This window comes from Camellia sinensis, chromosome 14 (assembly GCF_055761805.1).
Source record: "Camellia sinensis isolate YWXY chromosome 14, ASM5576180v1, whole genome shotgun sequence".
Taxonomy (NCBI): domain Eukaryota; kingdom Viridiplantae; phylum Streptophyta; class Magnoliopsida; order Ericales; family Theaceae; genus Camellia; species Camellia sinensis.
The window spans coordinates 74,652,924-74,674,684 of NC_138974.1; the positions used below are offsets into that span (position 1 = coordinate 74,652,924).

At 37.3% G+C, this 21,761-nt stretch overlaps 2 protein-coding genes across 5 annotated transcripts; both read left to right on the forward strand.

Moving 5' to 3' along the window:
* Nucleotides 1–231: 231 nt before the first annotated feature.
* LOC114262348 (pentatricopeptide repeat-containing protein At2g27800, mitochondrial) lies at nt 232–19,443 on the forward strand. 4 transcript variants are annotated; one of them, XM_028202714.2, is made up of 2 exons: nt 232–1,878; nt 17,881–19,443. In XM_028202714.2, the coding sequence occupies exon 1, from the start codon at nt 575–577 to the stop codon at nt 1,862–1,864; it is 1,290 nt and encodes a 429-aa protein (XP_028058515.2). In that variant the 5' UTR covers nt 232–574; the 3' UTR covers nt 1,865–1,878; nt 17,881–19,443. The 4 variants fall into 4 exon arrangements, with proteins under 4 accessions (XP_028058515.2, XP_028058516.2, XP_028058517.2 ...); XM_028202715.2 differs by having other exon boundaries at nt 266–1,878; nt 17,877–19,443; XM_028202716.2 differs by having other exon boundaries at nt 266–1,878; nt 18,245–19,443.
* On the forward strand, nt 15,187–17,228 carry LOC145807085 (uncharacterized). The gene is made up of 4 exons (XM_082905008.1): nt 15,187–15,257; nt 15,341–16,226; nt 16,347–16,786; nt 16,883–17,228. The coding sequence occupies exons 1-4, from the start codon at nt 15,187–15,189 to the stop codon at nt 17,226–17,228; spliced, it is 1,743 nt and encodes a 580-aa protein (XP_082761134.1).
* Nucleotides 19,444–21,761: the final 2,318 nt, after the last annotated feature.

Here is a 21,761-nt window from a genome sequence, read left to right on the forward strand (position 1 = left end):
AAACAATTTTTTTGGCAAAAATCACGCTTAGGCCTCAATCATTTCACACCACAGAAAGCATCTCAAATCAAACCCCCGAAACAAAGACCACAATCACGCTTAAGCCTCAAAATTTGAGGGCCCAAAATATTTTTTTTATCTATGTAATATTAATAGTTCGAAAATGAGGCCCAGCCAAATGCCTTTTTAACTTCAAAAGACAATAATAAGACAAGTTTGGGACCCCAAATTATAACATGAAATGTATTGGGTAAAATTTGTAAATGACAAAAACTCTATCACGTTTGTAATTTTAGATAGATTCCTGTGTCTCTCTCTCCCCGATCTGTGTTGAAGTTTATCTCCGTCCCAAAATCACACATCAGGAGCCCTAATTCGTCCCAGTTTGATCTCTGCAGCTCTGCGAAAAAGTTCAGATCTTGAAGTCATCACCGATTCTTCATCATCATCATCTGGATTACAGTGAAGCAAAGCAATGAGCTCTAATTGTAATTTTACTCTTTTATCAATTCAATTCAATTAATTGAAAGATTGTATTCGTTGAATTGATTTTGCTCTGTATGTATGTGTTAACATGCTATCTTTTAGTAGAGTCCATTTGCCTCGCCTTTTCTTCAACACAAGTTACATTATTAATCAGCTTGTTTCTGTAAACCCTTTTAAAAACCCATCCTTGTTTTCCAACTGCTCTATTTTGTCTCACCATTGGCATCTTAAAACTCATACCCAAATTCACACAGCTGCCAAACTCACTACTTCCAATTCTTCACTTGTATATTACAGATATGCCCACCTTTTGTTTTATCATTCTTCCTTGCAACCCCCATCTCGATCTTTAAGGCGAAGAATTCATAAAAGATTGAAATTTGCCTCGAAACCTGTTCTAAATGTAGCCCAATTTAAGCGGGCTGTATCCCAGCTTCCACCCAGGTTCACCGCTGAAGAAATTTGCAATGTTATAACTCTGCAAGATGATCCTCTAGTGTGCTTGGAGGTGTTTAATTGGGCTTCGCAACACCCTAGGTTCAATCATGATGTCTCCACATACCATATTACAATAAAAAAGCTTGGTGCTGCAAAATTATACCAAGAGTTGTATGAGATTGTTGAACGAGTGCTTGTTGTTCCTTACTTTGGTTCTGAGGCTTTGTATAACACAATAATCTACTTCTTTACAGAAGATCGGAAATTAACTAAGGCTGTCAATATATATAAGCACATGAGAAATAGCAAGAATGTGGAATGTAGGCCTTCGATCAGAACCTATAATCTTCTATTTTCTGCACTTCTGAGTCGGGGAAGCAATTCTTATATTAACCACATGTATATGGAGACTATTAGATGCCTCTTCAAGCAAATGGTGAATGATGGTGTTGAACCTGATATTTTCTCATTGAATTCCATGATAAAAGGGTATGTCCTTTCACTTCACGTAAATGATGCCCTAAGAATATTTCATCAGATGGGTGTGGTCTATAGCTGCCTGCCCAATTCATATTCCTATGATTATTTGATTCATGGGTTATGTGCCCAAGGGAGAACGAAGAATGGTAGGGATTTGTGTAATGAAATGAAGAAAAAAGGGTTCGTTCCAAGCAGTAAGGCATACAACTCCCTTGTGAACTCTTTGGCTCTTGATGGAGAAGTTGATGAAGCAGTGAATTTGTTGTGGGAGATGATGAAAAACCGGAGGTCTGCTGATTTGGTTACATATCGGACAGTACTTGATGAGATCTGCCGGAAACAGAGGGTTGGAGATGCCATAAGGTTGTTGAAGGAGTTGCAAGAGAAGGAGCTTGTGGATAATCATACTTACAGGATGCTTTTGCATAAACTTAAAGGACAACCTCAGGAGCTAAAATGATAGAATTGATTCAGGTACTAGCATCAGAGTTGTTTTCATTCTGATTTATGGGTTATGGTCCCTAATTGTTTGATTTATAAATGGATAATGTTTTTACTTGATTGAAATTTTTATTCAGAACTATGCCAGCATTTTTGGTCTGGCATTGTGCTTTGTTATTTTACCATTTTTTCTGTTGTGTGATTTGCTTGTATCTTTTCTTTATGACTTCGTTTGGTCTTTTGTCTTTCTTTATGCTTAGTATGAAATCTTTTTACCCCTTTCCTTTAGTTACTGATAAAAATAAGGAGGCAAATATCAGACTCAGATAGTATGAAATTGGCAGCAACGTAAAAGCATACTGCATGGTTTTTCAAGTTATACTATAAAATGTACTAAAATTATTGCTTAGAATTACAGTTAAAAGCATGATCTGTGGTTTTTATATTCCATTTGTCTTATTATCTGTGATGTTCTGTGACGTTCATGTGATTTTGATATCATTTTTCTACTGTCCCATTTAAATATATTCCTGTCACCTAGTTTTACTTGCCATAAATTTTGGAATTAAACAAAATGCTTAGTCAAATCATTTGCTGAATCCTGTTAGAGAAGTAGTTCCTTGCGTTGTTTCCATTTTGTGGCTGTATCATTTGCTTAGCTGAATGAGTTCAAACCTCATGTTACAACTTTTCAATTGAAAATAAAAGCAATACTTTGAAATTTTATTGCTTTATGATTGGGGTTAAATCATTGCTAGCATACTGGGTCTTGTAGACATTAGAATTATGAAACATTCCAACTTTAATCGTATGTTTAATGATGGATGCTAACTAGCTATGAAGCACGGACACCTCTCCGAGGGCTCCATACCAGTGTCGGACACGGACACGCGGTGGACACGTGTCCGACACACACTAGAGAGTGTCCAATTTTTTTTTTTTTTTTTGAAGCCGGACACGCCCAGGACACGTTATGGACACTTTCGGGACACGCACGGGGGTCAATTTCAGAATTTACAAAACATTTTTATGGTCAATTTCAGAATTTACAAAATATTTTTGGGGTCAATCTGTAAAAAAACAAAAATAACTTATGTGAAAATTCTAAGTGATTCGTGATTAGATCAAGATTAAAATATTCCAAATCTCAATTATCCAAAACACACAATCTAAATCAACGACCATTTACGAAAGTGATTTAGATTGTTTGTTTTTCAAAATAAACAATAAATCGACATAAACGATTTTTACGTGGAAAAAACCACAATTGAAGAGCCTTCAATTGTAATAAAAAATCACGGGCGAAACGCCACTAATCAATCCACTACTGAAGAAAGAAAGATTAGAAAGATAATACACAAATTACCCAACTCAGTCAATTTGTCTTCGAATATTCTGTAACTCTTTCACCACGCCTTCGTCTCGGAACTGATCAATCCTGAAGTTGAATCCACAACTTCACTTGTCGAATTAACGACTACGTACAGAATCAAACGCCTTTTGAAACTCTACGCTTGAATCTTCGGAATCCACTGAAGAGAACTCTCTTGAATATAAAGTAACAAACTCCTTGATGTATGAATCTCAAATCATAAGTTTAGAACTCTCTCAAAAACATCAAGGAAAACTCACAAAAACCTCAGAAGAAAACTTCAAACAAAACCGTAGGACTCTTGAATAAGATCTAGGAAACGTAAAACCTAAAAACAACCTAAACAGGTATAAATAAGCAACCTGAGTCCGCGATCTCCGCTCGAGCGCCCAACATCCCGCTCGAGCGGCTTCAGCAAAACGTGCGTGTGATAAAACAGAGTCCACTCGAGCGCTTGATAACCCGCTCGAGCGCGAAATCACACATTCCAGTATTTTTACATACCTGACAAAATACTGAGAGACCTCAATCTCCGCTCGAGCGCCAATGGTCCTGCTCGAGCGGGAAAGACAAAAACATAGAAAAAATTACAACTTTTTCAACACAGTTTTGTATCCGGATTTGACAATAAAGGGACCTAATAACAATCTCCCCCTTTGTCAATTCCCGGACAAAACCTTTCTAAACAATTGTCTTTAAACACACGCACTAGACAAGATTAATAACAAAAAAAAAAAAAAACTCTAAACAACTCTATTATCAAACAATCTTGCCATGTGATCAATCCATCTATCCAACTTCATCCAACATTCACCTGTGAAATAGCTAGCAACATACCAGAAAAACAAAACTTGTGGAACTGTATAAGAATATATCAAAACATACATAGAAAGATAACCACGATACAGTATCTATAATGACCACAATAATATCCAAACAAATCAGACTTAACTACCAACTACAATATTCAAATTATCCAAATATCAACAAAGTATCCAACATATCCAAACATGAACAGAATATCCAAATATCAAAATATGTACCACAAATGTCCAAAAATGTCCAATGTCCACTCCCCCTTTTTGGCCGGGAAGCAAGGATGAAAATACAAAGATCAAGCATTAGGGGGAGGTTGGGGCTGCCGAAGCTGAAGTAGGGAAACGATATGCGCCAGCTGAGTGGTAGTCTGGAATGCAGTCTGCTTCAACTGACCAAGGCGGCCATCAAAGGCATCAAAGCGTGCATCCAGAAAGTCTAACCGCCGGGTCATAGCCTCCTCGAAATGCTGAAGCTGATCATGAAGAGCTCGAGGTGGAACAGCATCCTCCTCACCCCCTGCGGCTGCAGCGTCAAACTCAGCCTCCTCAGCTAGACCAGCAGTGGTACCTGCAAAAGCACCGGCCTGAGAAGACTCCCCCTTAACATGAGCACGACTATGAGAAACAGTTTTTTTTTGTGAATGGTCGGGAGGGGAAGGCAAACTCATCATCCTCTAACACTTGAACCTTAAGCTCGGACAAAAGACGGTTGATCAAACAACCATAAGGAAGTCCTAACTGTTTATTCCCAGAAACACCTATCATCTTCTTAATAATCAATGTGGCTAGATCAATAGACATGTGACGGGCGATACAGAACAAAACAAATCCTTGGTCTTGATTAATTTCGGATGAGTGAGTGGTCACAAGGATGTTGGCACAAACAATAAGATTAAGCAGTCTAAACTCCGGAAGGAGTTCAAACTGTTTAATCAATGCACCCGTAGGCCAAGTACGGGAAGCACGACATAACACCTCAGCCACATTATTAAAATCACAGGTAGGACAGCCTGGAACTGGAAAAGGATAGTGTTCAGGGAACACTTGATCAATGTTAAGAAGCCTGCGAATGAGATCAGGTGTGACAGAAATGGATTTTAACCGAACCCAAGTAGTGAATGAAGGCTCAATGCCACTAATTTGCTAAATATTGCAGTAGAATTCTTGAACCCAGTTGAGATTTTGACGACCAAAAAAAGACAACACCAAATCACCACCTAGGGGGTCAAACAATGGACGGATTTGAATGGACTCAAAAGTGTTAGGCTGGACATTCCGTTCTAGATGAACATTTCGAGCTTCAAAAGATTTATAGAACAATTTGGCCTGTTTGGCTGTCTGAAACCTCTCAGTATTAAAGGTAGGACGAGACACTGTAGCCTTTCGGCGCTTAGGGGCAGACATGATGAGCTGAGACACAACTACAACCCGAAAACCCAACAAAGCCAAAAACCCAACCAAACAAAGACCAAAGCAAACCATTAGTAACAAGAGCTCTGTTATCAGAATCTTACGATTCGCGATTCGATTCGCAATTTTTGCAAAATCGATACGAATCTATGAGTGAATCTATTTTGGAAGTGAATCTCTAGTGAATCGCATGATTCACAATCGATTCACGATTCGATTCACTTTTTACGATTCATGCAATTTTTGAAATTATTGTGCTCGACATATTTTCGACTCATTTTTTTCATCTTTTTAGTGAAAATGACATAATACAACTTCTAATAGTATTTAATACCCAAATAACCAACATATATATATGATTTGTTATTATTTTAGTGATCATGGAGTTTTTTATAGGATCCAATCAGATTCAGTCAGACCTAACATATTTTTAACCTTTCTTCTCATTTTTGTCCCATTCAAAAAATTGTAATATATCTTCTAAAGATGTTTAAGATTAGAGTTACACTATGAATTATCTATTACTATTTTATTAAATTGAATACTACATGTGTGAGGTCAGTTATACCTGTTAAAATGTATTAGGTTTTAAAATAAAATATCTTAAATAATTCTTTCTTATTATTTGCTCACTCTTACTTAGAAAAGTATATATGCTAATTGTCTAAATATCAATATCGTTGTTAACTATTGTTACTTTAGAAATTAATAGTTTCTATTTGGTTATTACCTTTATTAAGAATGGTTGATAAAAAAATCTTTAAAAAAAAAAAAAAAAAAAAAAGGTATGATGGTGATTTTACATAGGAACCTTTGTTAACTTCTTACCTATTAAATTACGTGATTATCATTCAAAATAACATTTTTGTTGATTTAAGTTTAAATATTTTATATTCATAAGATACATTTAACATCTAAATGTGTAGATATATGTTTTTAAGTGATTTAGAAAAAAGTGACCGAATCTTTACGATTCATGATTCGATTCGATTCGCGATTCGGTACGAGACCATTTCGATTCACGATACGAATCCCGATTTGACAACTATGAACAAGAGTAATAATGAGATGGAGATTGACAATACTTAAAATGAATATAAAAATAACAAAAGAAGTAAATCAATAACCACAATTCATAATAGTGATGACATAGTGCAGGGCAAGAATTGGCAAAGACAAGCTCAAAGCATGGGATAGCAAAATCAAGTCTAAGCATAGCTACTGAGGATCAAAATCCTTGTAAATCAGAACCAATACCCCCAAATCAACACTATGAGATACCCAAGTTAGCACATTCGAACTCAAACCCATAAAAAACATGAGACCATATAAAAATGAACAATGATAAACCCTAGGTCTAAGACACAACAAGACATAGAAAAAACATGAAAACCACCATGAAAAGTCAAGACGACTGAGTGAAAGTGTGTGAGAGAAGGGAACAAACAAATCGCGACACAAAACACCAAAAAAAACGAAATACAACCCCCATGGTAGCCGAAATTACAGAAAAAAACAGAGAAGAAGAGAGGGAAAAACTTACCAACGGTGAAATCGGCAAGGAAGAGGAAGAAGGAAGGTGGAATCGAGCACACAAAGACCACTATAAAAAACCCTAGGTCTGAGAACCTGAAGAAAAGGAAAAAAAATGACCTGAAGAGTCGAGAGCGGGAGTTTTATACAAAAGAAGTCCGCTCGAGCGTGAGGTATAACACTCGAGCGTGAGTCAAAACATGCAGAGACTCGCTCGAGCTCGAAAAAAGACGCTTGAGCGCCATTTCACCCCTCTCAGAACTGTAAAGCAAAGAGCAAACTACTGTAAGGCTCAAAATCACGCTCGAGCGTGGGAATATCCGCTCGAGCGGGGGAAAAAAAACAAAATTTTTTTTTTTTATAAATAAAAACAAGATACTCAATATCTAGAACAGAGACCTGGAACGTAAATAGATGATCACATTTGGCCAAAAAAAATACTAAGATGAAATAATCCGCAATTCATGAATTCTGTAAACTTGCAATTTTAAAAAACATTGACACTTAAATCATGAGCAAAGCAGATAAAATATAATCAGTGATCATAAGCTACATAAAAATGTACAACTCAAAATCCAACATGAGAGCTCACAACATGAAGGTGTGTGTGTGCAATCCTTGAAAGTCCACTGAGCTAGAGTTAATCCTCGTAGTGATCGGATGGCTGGACCTCCGGCAAGAGTAACTGAACTTCACATAGAAAAGTCAAACCACTAGGAATCACGGGGTATTTGTTGAGTAAAGGCGGAGGCTCCCCCTCAATCAATGAGTCTTTTTTTTTTTTTTTTTTTTTTGACTTTTTCTTTCTTGTGGGCACTCATTGGTGGCATTCACGCTCAAGAGTATGGAAACCAAACCAGAGAAGAATGAAATCATAAAGGATGGCCTAGTTGGTGCCTCTGAGATAGCTTTTTCCTAATGCTCGGACTTTAAGGAACTGAGGGAGAAACCGTGGAAGTGAAAACAGATGGTAGATGGTTAAGAGACTCAACATCACCCATGATATACTAGTATCGGTCAATTCCACTGTAAAAGTACAAGAAACGCTGTTAGTGGTCTATAAAGAACTTTGATCACTTGTGCGGAAACCCTTGCAGCAATTTATCTCAAGGATGTGTACAGAATGAGATCATGAGGTTAATGAGCATGGGCATTCAAAATGAGCTATGAACAATGAACAATGAGATCTTGTAAGCAGCATGAGTAGTGTACATAAAAAGTTGGATGTAAGAAAAACAGATATCAATGACAATGAGGTTATGGCATCCAAGCACACATAAGGCAAAACACTTACACCTACTCAAGGAACAAGTATCACTCTAATGATCGAGCATGACACCCAAGGTCTTTCTAAGGAACTCAAACCGAAGAAGATCAAGGGGCTTTGTAAAAATATCAGCTTTTTGATGCTCAGTGGGAACATGCTTAAGAACAACAAGGCCCTCTTCCACTAACTCTCGAATAAAATGATGATGAATGTCAATGTGTTTGGTGCGAGAGTGTTGGACAGGAATTTTTTGAAATGTTTATGGCACTTGTGTTATCACAGAAAAGAGTGAGTGTTCTGTTCTATCCCATAATCATGAAGCATTTGCTTCATCCACAACATTTGTGCACAATAACTCCCTGCAGCAATGTACTCAGCCTCTGCAGTTGAAAGAGAGATGGCATTTTGCTTTTTACTATGCTAGGAAACCAAATTATTCCCAAGGTAAAAACACCTCCCGGATGTACTCTTCCTATCATCAGCACACCCTGCCCAGTTGGCATCAGAAAAATCTGTAATTTCAGCTGTAGTATCAGTAGAAAACCAAACCCCATACCCCAAGGTCTCATTAACATATTTGATGATGCGTTTTACCGCAAGAAGGTGAGACTCTTTAGGACTGGCTTGGTAACGGGCACAAACACCGACACTGAAAGAAATATCAAGACGACTGGCTGTGAGATACAAAAGACTCCCTATCATACTCCTATAAAGGGTAGGATCAACATCAATACCAGAGGAATCTTTGGAGAGGTGAAGACTGGTGCTCATGGGAGTGCGTGCATGTTTGGCAGACTCAAGGCCAAACTTGGACACAAGATTTTTCGTATACTTAGACTGAGAAACAAACATACCTGAAGGAGACTGTTTAATTTGAAGACCCAAAAAATAAGACAACTCTCCCATCATGCTCATCTCAAACTCGTGTCATACAATCCGAAAAATATTTCACAAGATGATCAGCAGTGGATCCAAACACAATATCATCAACATAAATCTGAGCAACAAGAATATGAGACTTAGTATGTTTCACAAATAGAGTCTTATCCACACTACCCCTTTGAAAGTCATTATCAAGAAGAAAGGTAGTAAGTCTATCATACCAAGCTCGAGGGGCTTGTTTCAACCCATACAAAGCCTTGTCTAGCTTGTAGACATGATTAGGACATTTAGGGTCCTCAAATCCTTTTGGTTGCTCAACATATGCCTCTTCTTTCAAGTACCCATTCAGAAAGGCACTTTTCACATCCATTTGAAACAATTTAAAGCCAAGAGAATATGCAACACCAAGCAAAATACGAATATATTCGAGACGTGCAACTGGGGCAAACGTCTCATCATAGTCAACACCCTCTACTTGTGTGTAGCCTTGAGCAACTAACCTGGCTTTATTCCTAACAACAGTACCATTCTCATCAGATTTATTTTTAAAGATCCACTTGGTACCTATCACATTCATGTCTCTAGGTCTGGGAACTAGAGTCCAAACTTTGTTACTTTCAAATTGACCTAATTCTTCATGCATAGCATTGACCTAACTATCATCTAGCAATGCCTCTTTAAAGTTCTTAGGTTCAATTAATGAAACATAACACATGTGATACCTCATCCCGAATTTGTCTTTGGGTTTTCATTCGATCCGATACACTTCCAATCACCTGTTGAGCTGGATGATTCAGTTTCACCCTTGCTGATGGTTTGAACTCAGGACTTGCGGTGACAGAAGCATCAGGAGCGATGTTTCTTTGAGCACACTTTGGGCTTTGACTTACCTGTGAGGATAGTGTCGTCTCAACTTCTTGTGCTTGGACCTCAGCTTCTCTTTGACTTTGTGATTCAGTATCCAAGATTGGAGACTCACCATTGTCATCCTCATTTGTTGTTGGAGTAGGGGAACCTGTATCATCTATAACCACATTGATAGATTCCATTAACGAAGAAGTTCGCAGGTTATAGACACGAAAAGCCCTACTAGTGGTTGAATACCCTAGAAAAATACCTTCATCACTTCGGGAGTCAAATTTGCCCAAAGGCTCTCTATCTTTGAAAATGTAACACTTACTTCCAAAAGTTTTGAAGTATTTTACATTAGGTTTCAATCCCTTCCACAATTCATATGGAGTTTGTAAAGTGTCGGGCCTTAAATACACGCGATTTATGACATAAACAGCAGTATTTAGGGCTTCAGCCCAAAACTTTGAAGGAAGTTTCTTACTAAGGAGCATGACCCTAACCATTTCTTGAACAACCCTGTTCTTCCTCTCAACAACTCCATTTTGTTGTGGAGTAATATGTGCAGAAAATTCATGCTTAATTCCATGCATATCACAAAAATCCGAAAACGAACTATTTTCAAACTCACGACTATGATCAGTTCGGATTCTTATGATACGCCCAATGAAAATACCCTGTTCATTTTGGATTTTAAAGACTAAGGCCTGGAAAGCATCAAACGTATCAGATTTTTTCCTTAAAAAATTTACCCACAAAAATCGAGTAAAATCATCAACAGTTAAAAAAATGTATCTTTTACCTCCGATGCTTTCAGTGCGAGTAGGACCCATTAAATCCATGTGAACCAATTCAAGAGGACGTTTGGTTGTAAAGCTGTTCACCTTTTTATGAGGGGCACGGGTTTGCTTTCCAAGTTGACATGGTCCACACACATGGCTCAAATTCTTACCCAGTTTAGGTACTTCTCTCACAAACTTTTTGTTGGCTATCTTAGTTAGGTCTTTGAAATTCATATGACCTAATCTTTTATGCCACAAATCAATGTTACTTATGATGGCAGAGTGACAAGTGAGATCATTAGTAGTGACAATCCCATAGCAGTTATCAGATGTGTGAACCCCATGTAAGACAGTATTTCCTTTTTTATCCAAAATTTCACATTTATTTTTTGAAAACAATACTTCATGATGGGAATCACACATTTGACTAATGCTCAAAAGATTTGCTTTAAGACCATCAACAAATAGAACATTATCCAGCTTGGGAAGACCAGCAACACTTATAGAGCCCTTACCAATGACTCTAGAAGTGTCGCCATCTCCAAAGGTAACAATTCCTCCTTCATATTTTTCAAGGGAGGTGAAGTAGGATTTGTTACCGGACATATGACGAGAGCACCCACTATCAAGATAACACATGTGTGAGTCACGTGCTTTTAGAGCAGTGTAAACAACTAGACGAGTCAAATCTTCTTTTCTCACCCAAATCTTTTTAGTCTTGGTAAATGTCTTGGCGTTGTGAACACCCTCATGGATCTTGGTATTCCGCCTAGACATGTAAGGTTGTCTCCTAACCCAAAAGGTATTCGAATTTCTACCCTTTTGAGACACCTTACCAAACAATTCATAGCAATAAGGACGAATGTGGCCATACCTACCACAGTGATGACAAATAAAAACAGGTTTTACCTCTTTTTTATTGATCTTACCAACTTTAGGTAGATGAAGAGAGAGATCAGCCTGGTCTACCTTCAACTTTCCCTTTGCTTGAGTCTTCATGTCATGTGAAGTAGAGGCCTGTCCCTTGTGAGCTGTCGCACCATAGCCTAGCCCGCTTTTGTTGAGACCCGAGGATGTCTTTTAAAGATTTGGAACCTTTGTTCCATATGGCAATAGTGGCTCTAGCAACACAGAGCTCTTCATCTTTTTGACAGACAATCTCTTCCAATGTAGCTTATGATATCTCAAGACTTTCAAACTTTTCTTCATATGTAGAATACACCTTCAGAAGTTCATTCCTTTCAGTTTCACAGGATAGAAGTTTTCCACATAAGTCTTGCCTGTCACTCGAGATCTTGATGATATTCTGCTTTGCTGCTACAAGTTCTCCTTTCAGCCTGACATTCTCACTCTCACATGTTTTGAGCTTGAGAGAGAGTTTGTCGTTGATTTTGGGCAAATTCAGAGATTCCTCGTACAGCTTTTCGTAAGCTTGTTGTAGTTCATCACTATTGATCTCATCATTGTCTTCAGATGTTTCATCATCCTCTTTTTGCTTTTCATTCTCCTTGACCTCATCCAATCTAGCAACTAAGACAGAAAAGTTACTGGATGGTGATGAAGGTGAATTTCCTCTTTCACGAAATTGGCTCAAAATTTCCCATGCCTCTTTAGCCTTTGTGCAATGAACAATCCGTTGTTGTTCTTCAGTAGAAATTGCTCCACGAATAGTGATCAGGGCTCTCTGATTGCTCGGATTGTCAGTACTTTCTGTATCTTCTTCAATGGCTTGCCAACCTTCTTGGTCAAAAACTCTCAGAAACGCCCTCATTCTGATATTCCAATACAGGTAGTTACTCCCATCAAAGGTGGGAGCATGATGCAAGTTCTGACCACGTGCTAATTCTACTGGCTTTGGAAGAGGTTGAGTGAAAGTGGACCAAAATGCCATGAAAGCACTATCCCCGTCTTCATCGGATTCAGGTTCTTCAGGTTCTTGCTCCGACCCGCTTTCATCATCCCAGGTCACAGTGTAGACTTTCTTTCGATTCTTTTTCGAAAGGCATTCAAGGGCAATATGACCATACCCTTGACATTCATAGCACTTGACCCTTTGCCCCTTTTCAATCTTCTTTTCAGTTTTTGGAGCAAGTTTTGGTGGAAAAGTTTTGGGTTTTTCATTACTCTTATCTTTTGAAATAGGGTCTCTGAAATTAGGCTTCTTTTTCTTCAAATTTTTTTTAAACTGTTTAGTAAACATAACCGTCATCTCAGACTCTAAATCAAATTCAGTCTCCGGAGTTTTTGCAGTCTCATGAGCACTAGTGAAAGCCACATTATCTTTTTGTTTTTTCTTTGAAATCTGGGGGGCTTCATAAGTCTGCAAGTTTCCAACCAACTGATCAAGCTTGAGGGTTTCAACATTCTGAGCCTCCTCAATGGCTGTCACTTTTGATTGGAACCTCTCGGGTAAGGACCTCAAAATTTTTCCAACAACTTTAGCTTCCGGGATTTTTTTCCCGAGTGTGAAACAGGAATTCACGATATCACTAAGTTTTGCATAGAAATCATCAAACGTCTCACCATCGCGCAAAAAAAGGCTTTCAAAGGCGGAGGTGAGACGTTGAAGTTTTGACCTTTTGACAGAAGTAGTACTTTCGTGAATCGTTTCAAGAATGTCCTAAGCCTCTTTTGCTACCTCACACGTGCAGATACGACGAAACTCTTTCTGTGTGACGGAGCAAAACAGGGAATTGAGAGCCTTACTGTTCCAACATCGAGTTTTGGTAATCAGTTGTGTCCCATTTATCAAGGGGTTTAGGAATATCAACACCATCAATGGTGATAGTAGGTTCACTCCACCCATAGATCACGTAGTGCCAGGCTTTCTCATCGATGGATTTTAAAAACACTCTTATATGAGTTTTCCAGTAAGAATAGTTTGTACCATCGAGTAAAGGAGGTCTATGGGTCGAGTTACCTTCACGAATTGAATCCATATCACTAGTCACACAAAATCACACTTCTATAGTTTAGACAAAAACAAAGAGTGACCTGCTCTGATACCAATTGAAAATACTAAGTGATTCGTGATTAGATCAAGATTAAAATATTTCAAATCCCAATTATCCAAAAAACACAATTTAAATCAACAAGCACTTACGAAAGTGATTTAGATTGTTTGTTTTTCGAAATAAATAATAAATCGACACAAACGATTTTTACGTGGAAAAAACCACAATTGAAGAACCTTTAATTGTAATAAAAAACCACGGGCGAAACGTCACTAATCAATCTATTACTGAAGAAAGAAAGATTACAAAGATAATACACAAAATACTCAACTCAGTCAATTTGTCTTCGAATCTTCTGTAACTCTTTCACTACGCCTTCGTCTCGGAACTAATCAATCCTGAAGTTGAATCCACAACTTCACTTGTCGAATTAACGACTATGTACAGAATCAAACGCCTTTTGAAACTCTACGCTTGAATCTTCGGAATCCACCGAAGAGAACTCTCTTGAATATAAAGTAACAAACTCCTTGATGCATGAATCTCAAATCATAAGTTTAGAACTCTCTCAAAAACATCACGGAAAACTCACAAAAATCTCAGAAGAAAATTTCAAACAAAAACCTAGGACTCTTGAATAAGATCTAGGAAACGTAAAACCTAAAAACAACCTAAACAGGTATAAATAGGCAACCTGAGTCCGCGATCTCCGCTCGAGCGCTCAACATCCCGCTCGAGCGGCTTCAGCAAAACATGCGCGGATAAAACAGAGTTCCGCTTGAGCGCTTGATAACCCGCTTGAGTGCGAAATCACACATTCCAGTATTTTTACAGACCTGACAAAATACCGAGAGACTCCAATCTCCGCTCGAGCGCCAATGGTCCCGCTCGAGCGGGAAAGACAAAAACATAGAAAAAATTACAACTTTTTCAACACAAAGTTTTGTATTGCCCTAAATCGATCAAAAGCCCTAATTAATCAAAGAGCTTAGCAGAGAACAAAAAGAGAAAGAGAGAAGGCGAAGATAACAGAGGAGAAAGAGATCCTGGTCGCTCGTCCGTCGCTCGTCATCGCTCGTCGCTCATCGCTCGTAAGGTACAGCTTCTTCTTCCTTCCTTGGCTTCGGTCTTCTTCCTTTTTCTTCTGGTCTTCGTCAGTCGAAGTTTCTCTCTTTCTCTCTGTCTATCGACGTCTCCTCTCTCTCTCTCTCTCTCTCTATTTGAGTATATTTTTCTTTTTTATTTTGTTTTTTTGCGTCTTTTTTTTTTATAAAAAATTTCATTTTATATTTTTTTCCCCTCTATATGTCTTATTTCAGAATATATATATATATATATATTTATTAATTAGTTTTGTTAATATGTCTTATTTCAGAATATATATATATATATATATTTTATTAGTTTTGTTAATTTTAATAATAATGTGTGTTTATTAATTTTATTATAGGAACAAATTTGTAATTCTGAAACAATGGCTACTATGGGTGGTAGTTCTAATGATATACTTGATCATGATTTTGATGAGAACAAACCATTGTGGAAGTATATAACTAAATTAGAGAAACCTGGGGAAGGAGGAGGAAAATGCCAATTACAATGTAATTTTTGTAATAATACTTTCAAAGGCTCATATACAAGAGCAAGGGCACACCTATTAAAACTCTCAGGAAGGGAATTGGTGCTTGTAAGAAAATTACAAGTCAAAAACTTTCACAATTGCAAAATGAGAATGATGCTGCTAAATTGAGAATTAAAAATGTTCATCCCAAAAATGTACCACTACCCCCTTCTAGTGCATCAATTGGTAGTAGTTATGCTTATGAATCAAAGAAAAGGAGAACATGTGCAAGTGGGAGTGGGAGTGGGAGTGAGAGTGGGAGTGGAAGTGCGCCTGGGAGTGGGAGTGCTATTGAGAAAGCATTCAACATGAAGGATAGAGAGCAATTACATTTTGAAATTGCTAGGATGTTCTACTCTGGGGGGGGGGGGGTACCATTTAATCTTGCAAGAAATCCTTACTATGTCAGCTCTTACACATTTGCTGCAAACCATAATATTCTTGGATATTTGCCTCCCGATTATAATTTGTTACGAACCACATTACTTCAAAAGGAGAGGGCAAATATTGATAGATTGTTGCAACCAATTAGGGGCACATGGAAGGAAAAAGGGGTGAGCATTGTTAGCGATGGTTGGAGTGATTCTCAAAGGAGGCCTTTGATTAATTTTATGGCGGTGAGTGAAAGTGGGCCTATGTTTATTAAGGCAGTTGATTGTTCTGGAGAAACTAAAGACAAATATTTTATTGCAAATTTGATGAAAGAAGTGATTAATGAGGTTGAGGCTAGTAATGTTGTTCAAATCATCACGGATAATGCTCCTAATTGTAAGGCAGCTGGACAACTCATTGAAGCTCAATTCTCTCATATTCTATGGACTCCTTGTGTAGTGCACACATTAAATCTAGCTTTGAAAAATATTTATGCGGCAAAGAATATTGAGAGGAATGAGGTCACATATGAAGAGTGTAGTTGGATTAGTGATATTGCCGGAGATGGTTTGATCATTAAAAATTTTATCTCTAATCACTCAATGCAATTGGCTATGTACAATGAATTTGTGTAATTGAAGTTGCTATCGGTTGCCGAAACACGATTTGCCTCCACAATTGTGATGCTCAAGAGGTTGAAGCTTATAAAACATGGGCTTCAAGCAATGGTAATTAGTGACAAGTGGAATTGCTATAGAGAGGATGATGTTGGGAAGGCAAAATTTGTAAAAGAAAAGATTTTGGATGATGTGTGGTGGGACTACATTGATTATATTCTTTCCTTCACGGGTCCTATATATGACATGCTTAGGGCTTGTGATACGGACAAACCTTGCCTTCACTTAGTGTATGATATGTGGGACACAATGATAGAGAAAGTGAAGATGACAATATATAGGCATGAAGGGAAAAGAATAGATGAGGAATTTACATTTTACAATGTGGTACATCAAATTCTCGTGGATCGTTGGAATAAAAACAATACTCCTCTCCATTGTATGACACATTCATTGAATCTAAAGTAAGTATCACATTTAAATTTGTTTTAGATATTTCATTTTAATGGACTTATCTAGTCTTTCTTGAAATAATTATTTTTTCCTATTTTGTATTGTAGATATTATAGTGATGAGTGGCTCCATGAGGATCAAAATAGAGTTCCTCCACATAGGGATGAAGAGGTGACACGCGAGATGAACAAGTGTTTTAAGAGGTATTTTGAAGATATCATAGAGCGAACCAAGGTGATAACTGAGTTTGGAAAACTTTCGGGTTATGTTGAAGCATTCTCGGAGTATGATTCCATTCATAATAGGTGGCACATGGACCCTTATACTTGGTGGTGTGCATATGGTGCATATGCACCATCTCTTCAAAAACTAGCTTTGAGATTACTTGTGCAACCCGCCTCTTCATCTTGTTGTGAGAGAAATGGAGTACTTACTCCTTTATTCACTCAGTGAGAAGGAACAAAATGGTCCCTCAAAGAGCGGAGGACTTGGTGTTCATTCATAGCAATCTTCGTCTTTTATCAAGGAGGAGCTCCCAATACTTGCAAGGAGAGACAAAAATGTGGGACATTGCTGGAGATAACTTTGACTCACTTGATGATATTGGAATGCTTGGGATAGCTAACCTTTCACTTGATGAACCGGCTATGGAGGCGGTCCTATTTACAGATGAAGGAGAAGATGGAGGTGGTGGTGAAGATGTTATAATAGTTTTCTCTACTTAAATTCACATTTTTTGATATTTATGGATTTTGTAATAGATGATTGTTGTTGGTACATTGGATAATTTTATATTTTGTGGTTTGATTTACATGCATTTTGTAACAAATGATGGTTGGTAGCTTCGAATGATATGTTATGTATTGATGGAATGCAATTTTATTTCAATGTTTTTTTAATTATTTTTTAATAATTTTATGACATATAATAAATAAAATTAATTATATATATTGAACGTGTCCCCAGCGTGTTGTGTCTCCCATTTTTTGAAAATTTGCGTGTCAGCGTTTCCGTGTCGTGTCGCGTGTCCGTGCTTCATAGCTAACTAGTTTCTCTCCATCTTTTCTCCATCTCGCGGTTTGTAAACTTAATATGGTCAAGGAAGATGGTTTGGGTATCTAAAAGTTGAGAGGAACAGAGCTATTATATCGATATGTAAGTGGTTCCTATTCAGCAATAATCAAGACTAAAGTCTGGTGTAAATGTGTCAAAGCCTAATTGCTGAAACAAAAAAGTTTCTAGGAAGTTAAATACCCCCAATCATGTTCATGGGCGTGGACAAAAATAGCAAGTTTGATGGAAACAGCATGCCCTATGATGCAGCCCATAATTGGTGATGGAAAATCCACATTATTATGGTTTGATAATTGGATGCCTGTTGGGCCCATTATCATTACAAAAGGGGAAAATGTCATATCTGACGTAGAACTGGGTGGAGATGCTTTAGTCAGCTCTATTGTTATTGGCAGGAATAGGAAATGGCCCCAAGCATAAACTGTGGATTTAATAGAGATTAAGTGCATTACTAGCAGCATATTGAAAACAGATAGCAACAAAGCTGATACAATCAAGTGGCTTCCAAGTACAAATGGAAGATTCTCTGCAGCAGCAACATGGAAGAAGATTAGGAGTCAAGAAGCAGTGACACTTGGTACTTCATAACTTGGTTTAAAATTAGCTATACCAAGATTCACCTTTATTTTCTGGATAGCAATGAAAGAAAGAATGAGTATACAGGGCAGACTGATGAGCTACTTTGCAGTGTGGATTTACTAAGACAATTTGGGGCTACTATGTGGTGAGAGAATGAATCTCATGACCATCTATTCTTTCAGTGTCAATTTACTGAGAGAATTCAGGCCTACATGCTGTCAAAATGCAATGACCGATGGCCCAACAGTAGGTGGAAAATGATATTGGAATGGGCAATGAATGCGTGGAGGGGGAAGTATTTCCCAAACACTCTGGCCAGGTTGTTATGCCTTGCTGTCGCTGTTTACTCCATATGGAAGGAGAGAAAAGTAGGTGTACATTTGAGCATGTACAGTGACCAGTGCAGGTGATGATTAAGGAGATTGAGCTAACTGTGCCTGATGTGTTGGAAAAATCACAAAAGAAGAAACCCAGAAACTTGTAATTTATGAGGCAGTGGAACCTTCCAGAGAATATTTGTAGACTGATTGTGCTTATTTGGTACATAAGCTGATGCTGCTTTGCTGTTACAGTCTACTATGTTTGCTCGGATCAGCTGCTAGGCCCTGGTGCTATTTTGTTGCTACACCTCTGCCCCAAGGCTATTGCTGTTTCTCTGCCCATGTATTTGTATGATGCTGCCTCCTTTCTTTTGGTTGCACGGATATGTTGTCCTGCTACTGCTGCTGGCAGTTTGTTCATCAATATGTTGGTTGATATATGTATATCGTGAATATAGGTTTCTTGAGCCACTCATTTCCACCAGCAGATTCTTTGATACCGACAGACCTTCAGTTTCTTATATGCATGGCCATATTATTGAAAGGATGATAGTCGGATATCAGATTCCTCTGTTTTACATACAGAGCTGCAGTTATTCCTGGTATGTTTTCGATTGAATAAATGAAAATGTGAGTGTAACCATGTGGGTTTTTCTCTAAATGAAAGCTTTGATATTGTGTCTTGTGCAAGAAAATCGACTAGTTGTATCATAAATTTGGAACTTACGTCAGGGAATATTTGCAGTAAAATTGGGGATAATCAGACAATAAAGTTACTAATACAAAAACTGGTCACAGAAAGTGAACTATGTTGTCGAGATTTATATTGAATGTGGTGTGGGCCACATTCAGTTAAATCCAAATAATACTGTCTGTCTACTTTCTATGGGCTAATTTTTGTGTAATAACTTTGTGATAAAAAGAAAAAACCATACAAACTAATAAATTTTGTAAATTTTCTTAGGAATTGATGTGGTATGCAATAGGAGAATTTAAAATTTTAGAACCGACTTACTTTAATAATATGACGAGTACTACAACAATAAGTTAAATTATTTTATAGAATTTAGAATAAATTACACAGTCTCCCTTGGTATTTATAACAATTATAACTAGATGTGTGCGCGGTGTGGTTCGGACAGTTTGAAAGTAAATTATAAACCGAATAGTAGATTGACAAATCGTGATTTGGGTAGTTTCGGACGAATTGACAGATCGAAGGATATTTTAATCAATTATCAAACATCTGCATAATATATAATACTAATTTACATAATATTTTTCATATATATAACACAAACTAATTTTACATAATATGTTTCATATATATAATTACTAATTTGTAATAAAATTCACATATTAAATCTCTTTCATGCTTTTTTATTTTGATGTTTCATTAGAAGTTAAAAAAAATATATATATATATATATATATTAACTATAGCGAAGTGGGACGGTTTTGAAGGCGAATTATGAATTTCAAATTTTAATCCGCGATTAGCAAATAAAACGGTGTGGATTGATGTGAATTAATATGGTTTTAATAAATTTGACAATATTTTGCATGAACCTTAATTATGACAATTAACGTCATTAGTGGACAATGTGCTTTTATATTCATTTTTTTTTATTTTTTAAAATTTTTTTGCTCTACTATTTATCTAATCATATATATAAAATGTCAAAATTTTACACTTGATCCCACTTTGTATTTCATCACTTTTTTTTTTTTGCTTTCTTTGCAAAATTACAATCGCCACCGTTGCAAAAGCGACAGCACCGACTCCAAAAAAAACCACACCACCACTGCAAAGCAGCATAACTCTACATTGCAACCATCACTACCACAATCCCACAGCTCACAACCACCATCATTAGTAGCCCTCCCACCATTATCGCACCTACAAAAATCCCCACAACCACCTCCAACCCTACCATCTTCAAACATTCACCTTACGCACTTGAGGCTGCGATTAAGGGCTTCACAATCTCTCTAGTGTATCACTTCCATCCTAATTGATCACCTATAGGTCTCGTTTGTTTGGGGTTATAGAAAGGGGATTGAGACTACTAATACCTTGGTATTACTAATATCTTGTTTGTTTTGAGAGATAGCCTTGGAACTACTAATACCTTGGTATTACTAATACGCTTGGAAGGGGGATTCATAATGAGGAGGTAGAGATGGTATTAGAAAAATAGTGAGGGAATTAGAAATTTTTTTATTTTTTATATATTGGAAATTTTTTTTTAAAAAATTAATGTTTAATTTTTATATTTTTTTATTTGTTTTATTATTTTATATAAAAATAATTTAACAATTTCTCACTATCAATCCCTTCACTATTAATCTCCTCCATTCTATCTCTGAAAACAAACGGGGCCATAAGTCTCTCTCTCTCTCAACAATCATTTTCGACCTTATTGAATGAGTGGCAGTGGCATAAAGTGGTGAGCTTGTGATCACTTTATTTCCAATAGTAGTGTGTCTTGTTAGTGGCTTGTCCTACAAAAGATGGTCGTGATTTAGATGCTTGATTGTGGATTAGGGATTGCGTGATTTGGGGGGTTGATAATGGTGCACAATGGTGAGAATGAAGATGGAAGGAAATTGAATATTAGGTGTAGAAGGGGAAAATAGAGTTTTGCTACCATGTGTGGTGGTATAGTTAAGAGGAGTGTGGCGGTGGCGATGGTTCTAGGAGCGGTGAGATGGAGAGAGAAAGAGTTAGAAGTATGCGTGATGTGGGCATTTTTGTCTTTTAACCTAAGAGGGTTAAGTGTATTTTTGGGATAATTCTATTTACACATCACAATTATTCTTACTCTTAGTTCACACCATTATTCATAATTTTTTAATTATAATTTTATCCTTTAATCAAATATCCAAATTGTCATCATCTCTATTTCATCCCCTTCATCCACAAACCCTAACCTAACCTATTGATAGCCACTGTCAGCTGCCGCCGCTGCCATCGCCACCGCAGTCTCTAGCCTCCGATCGCCTCCTCTCC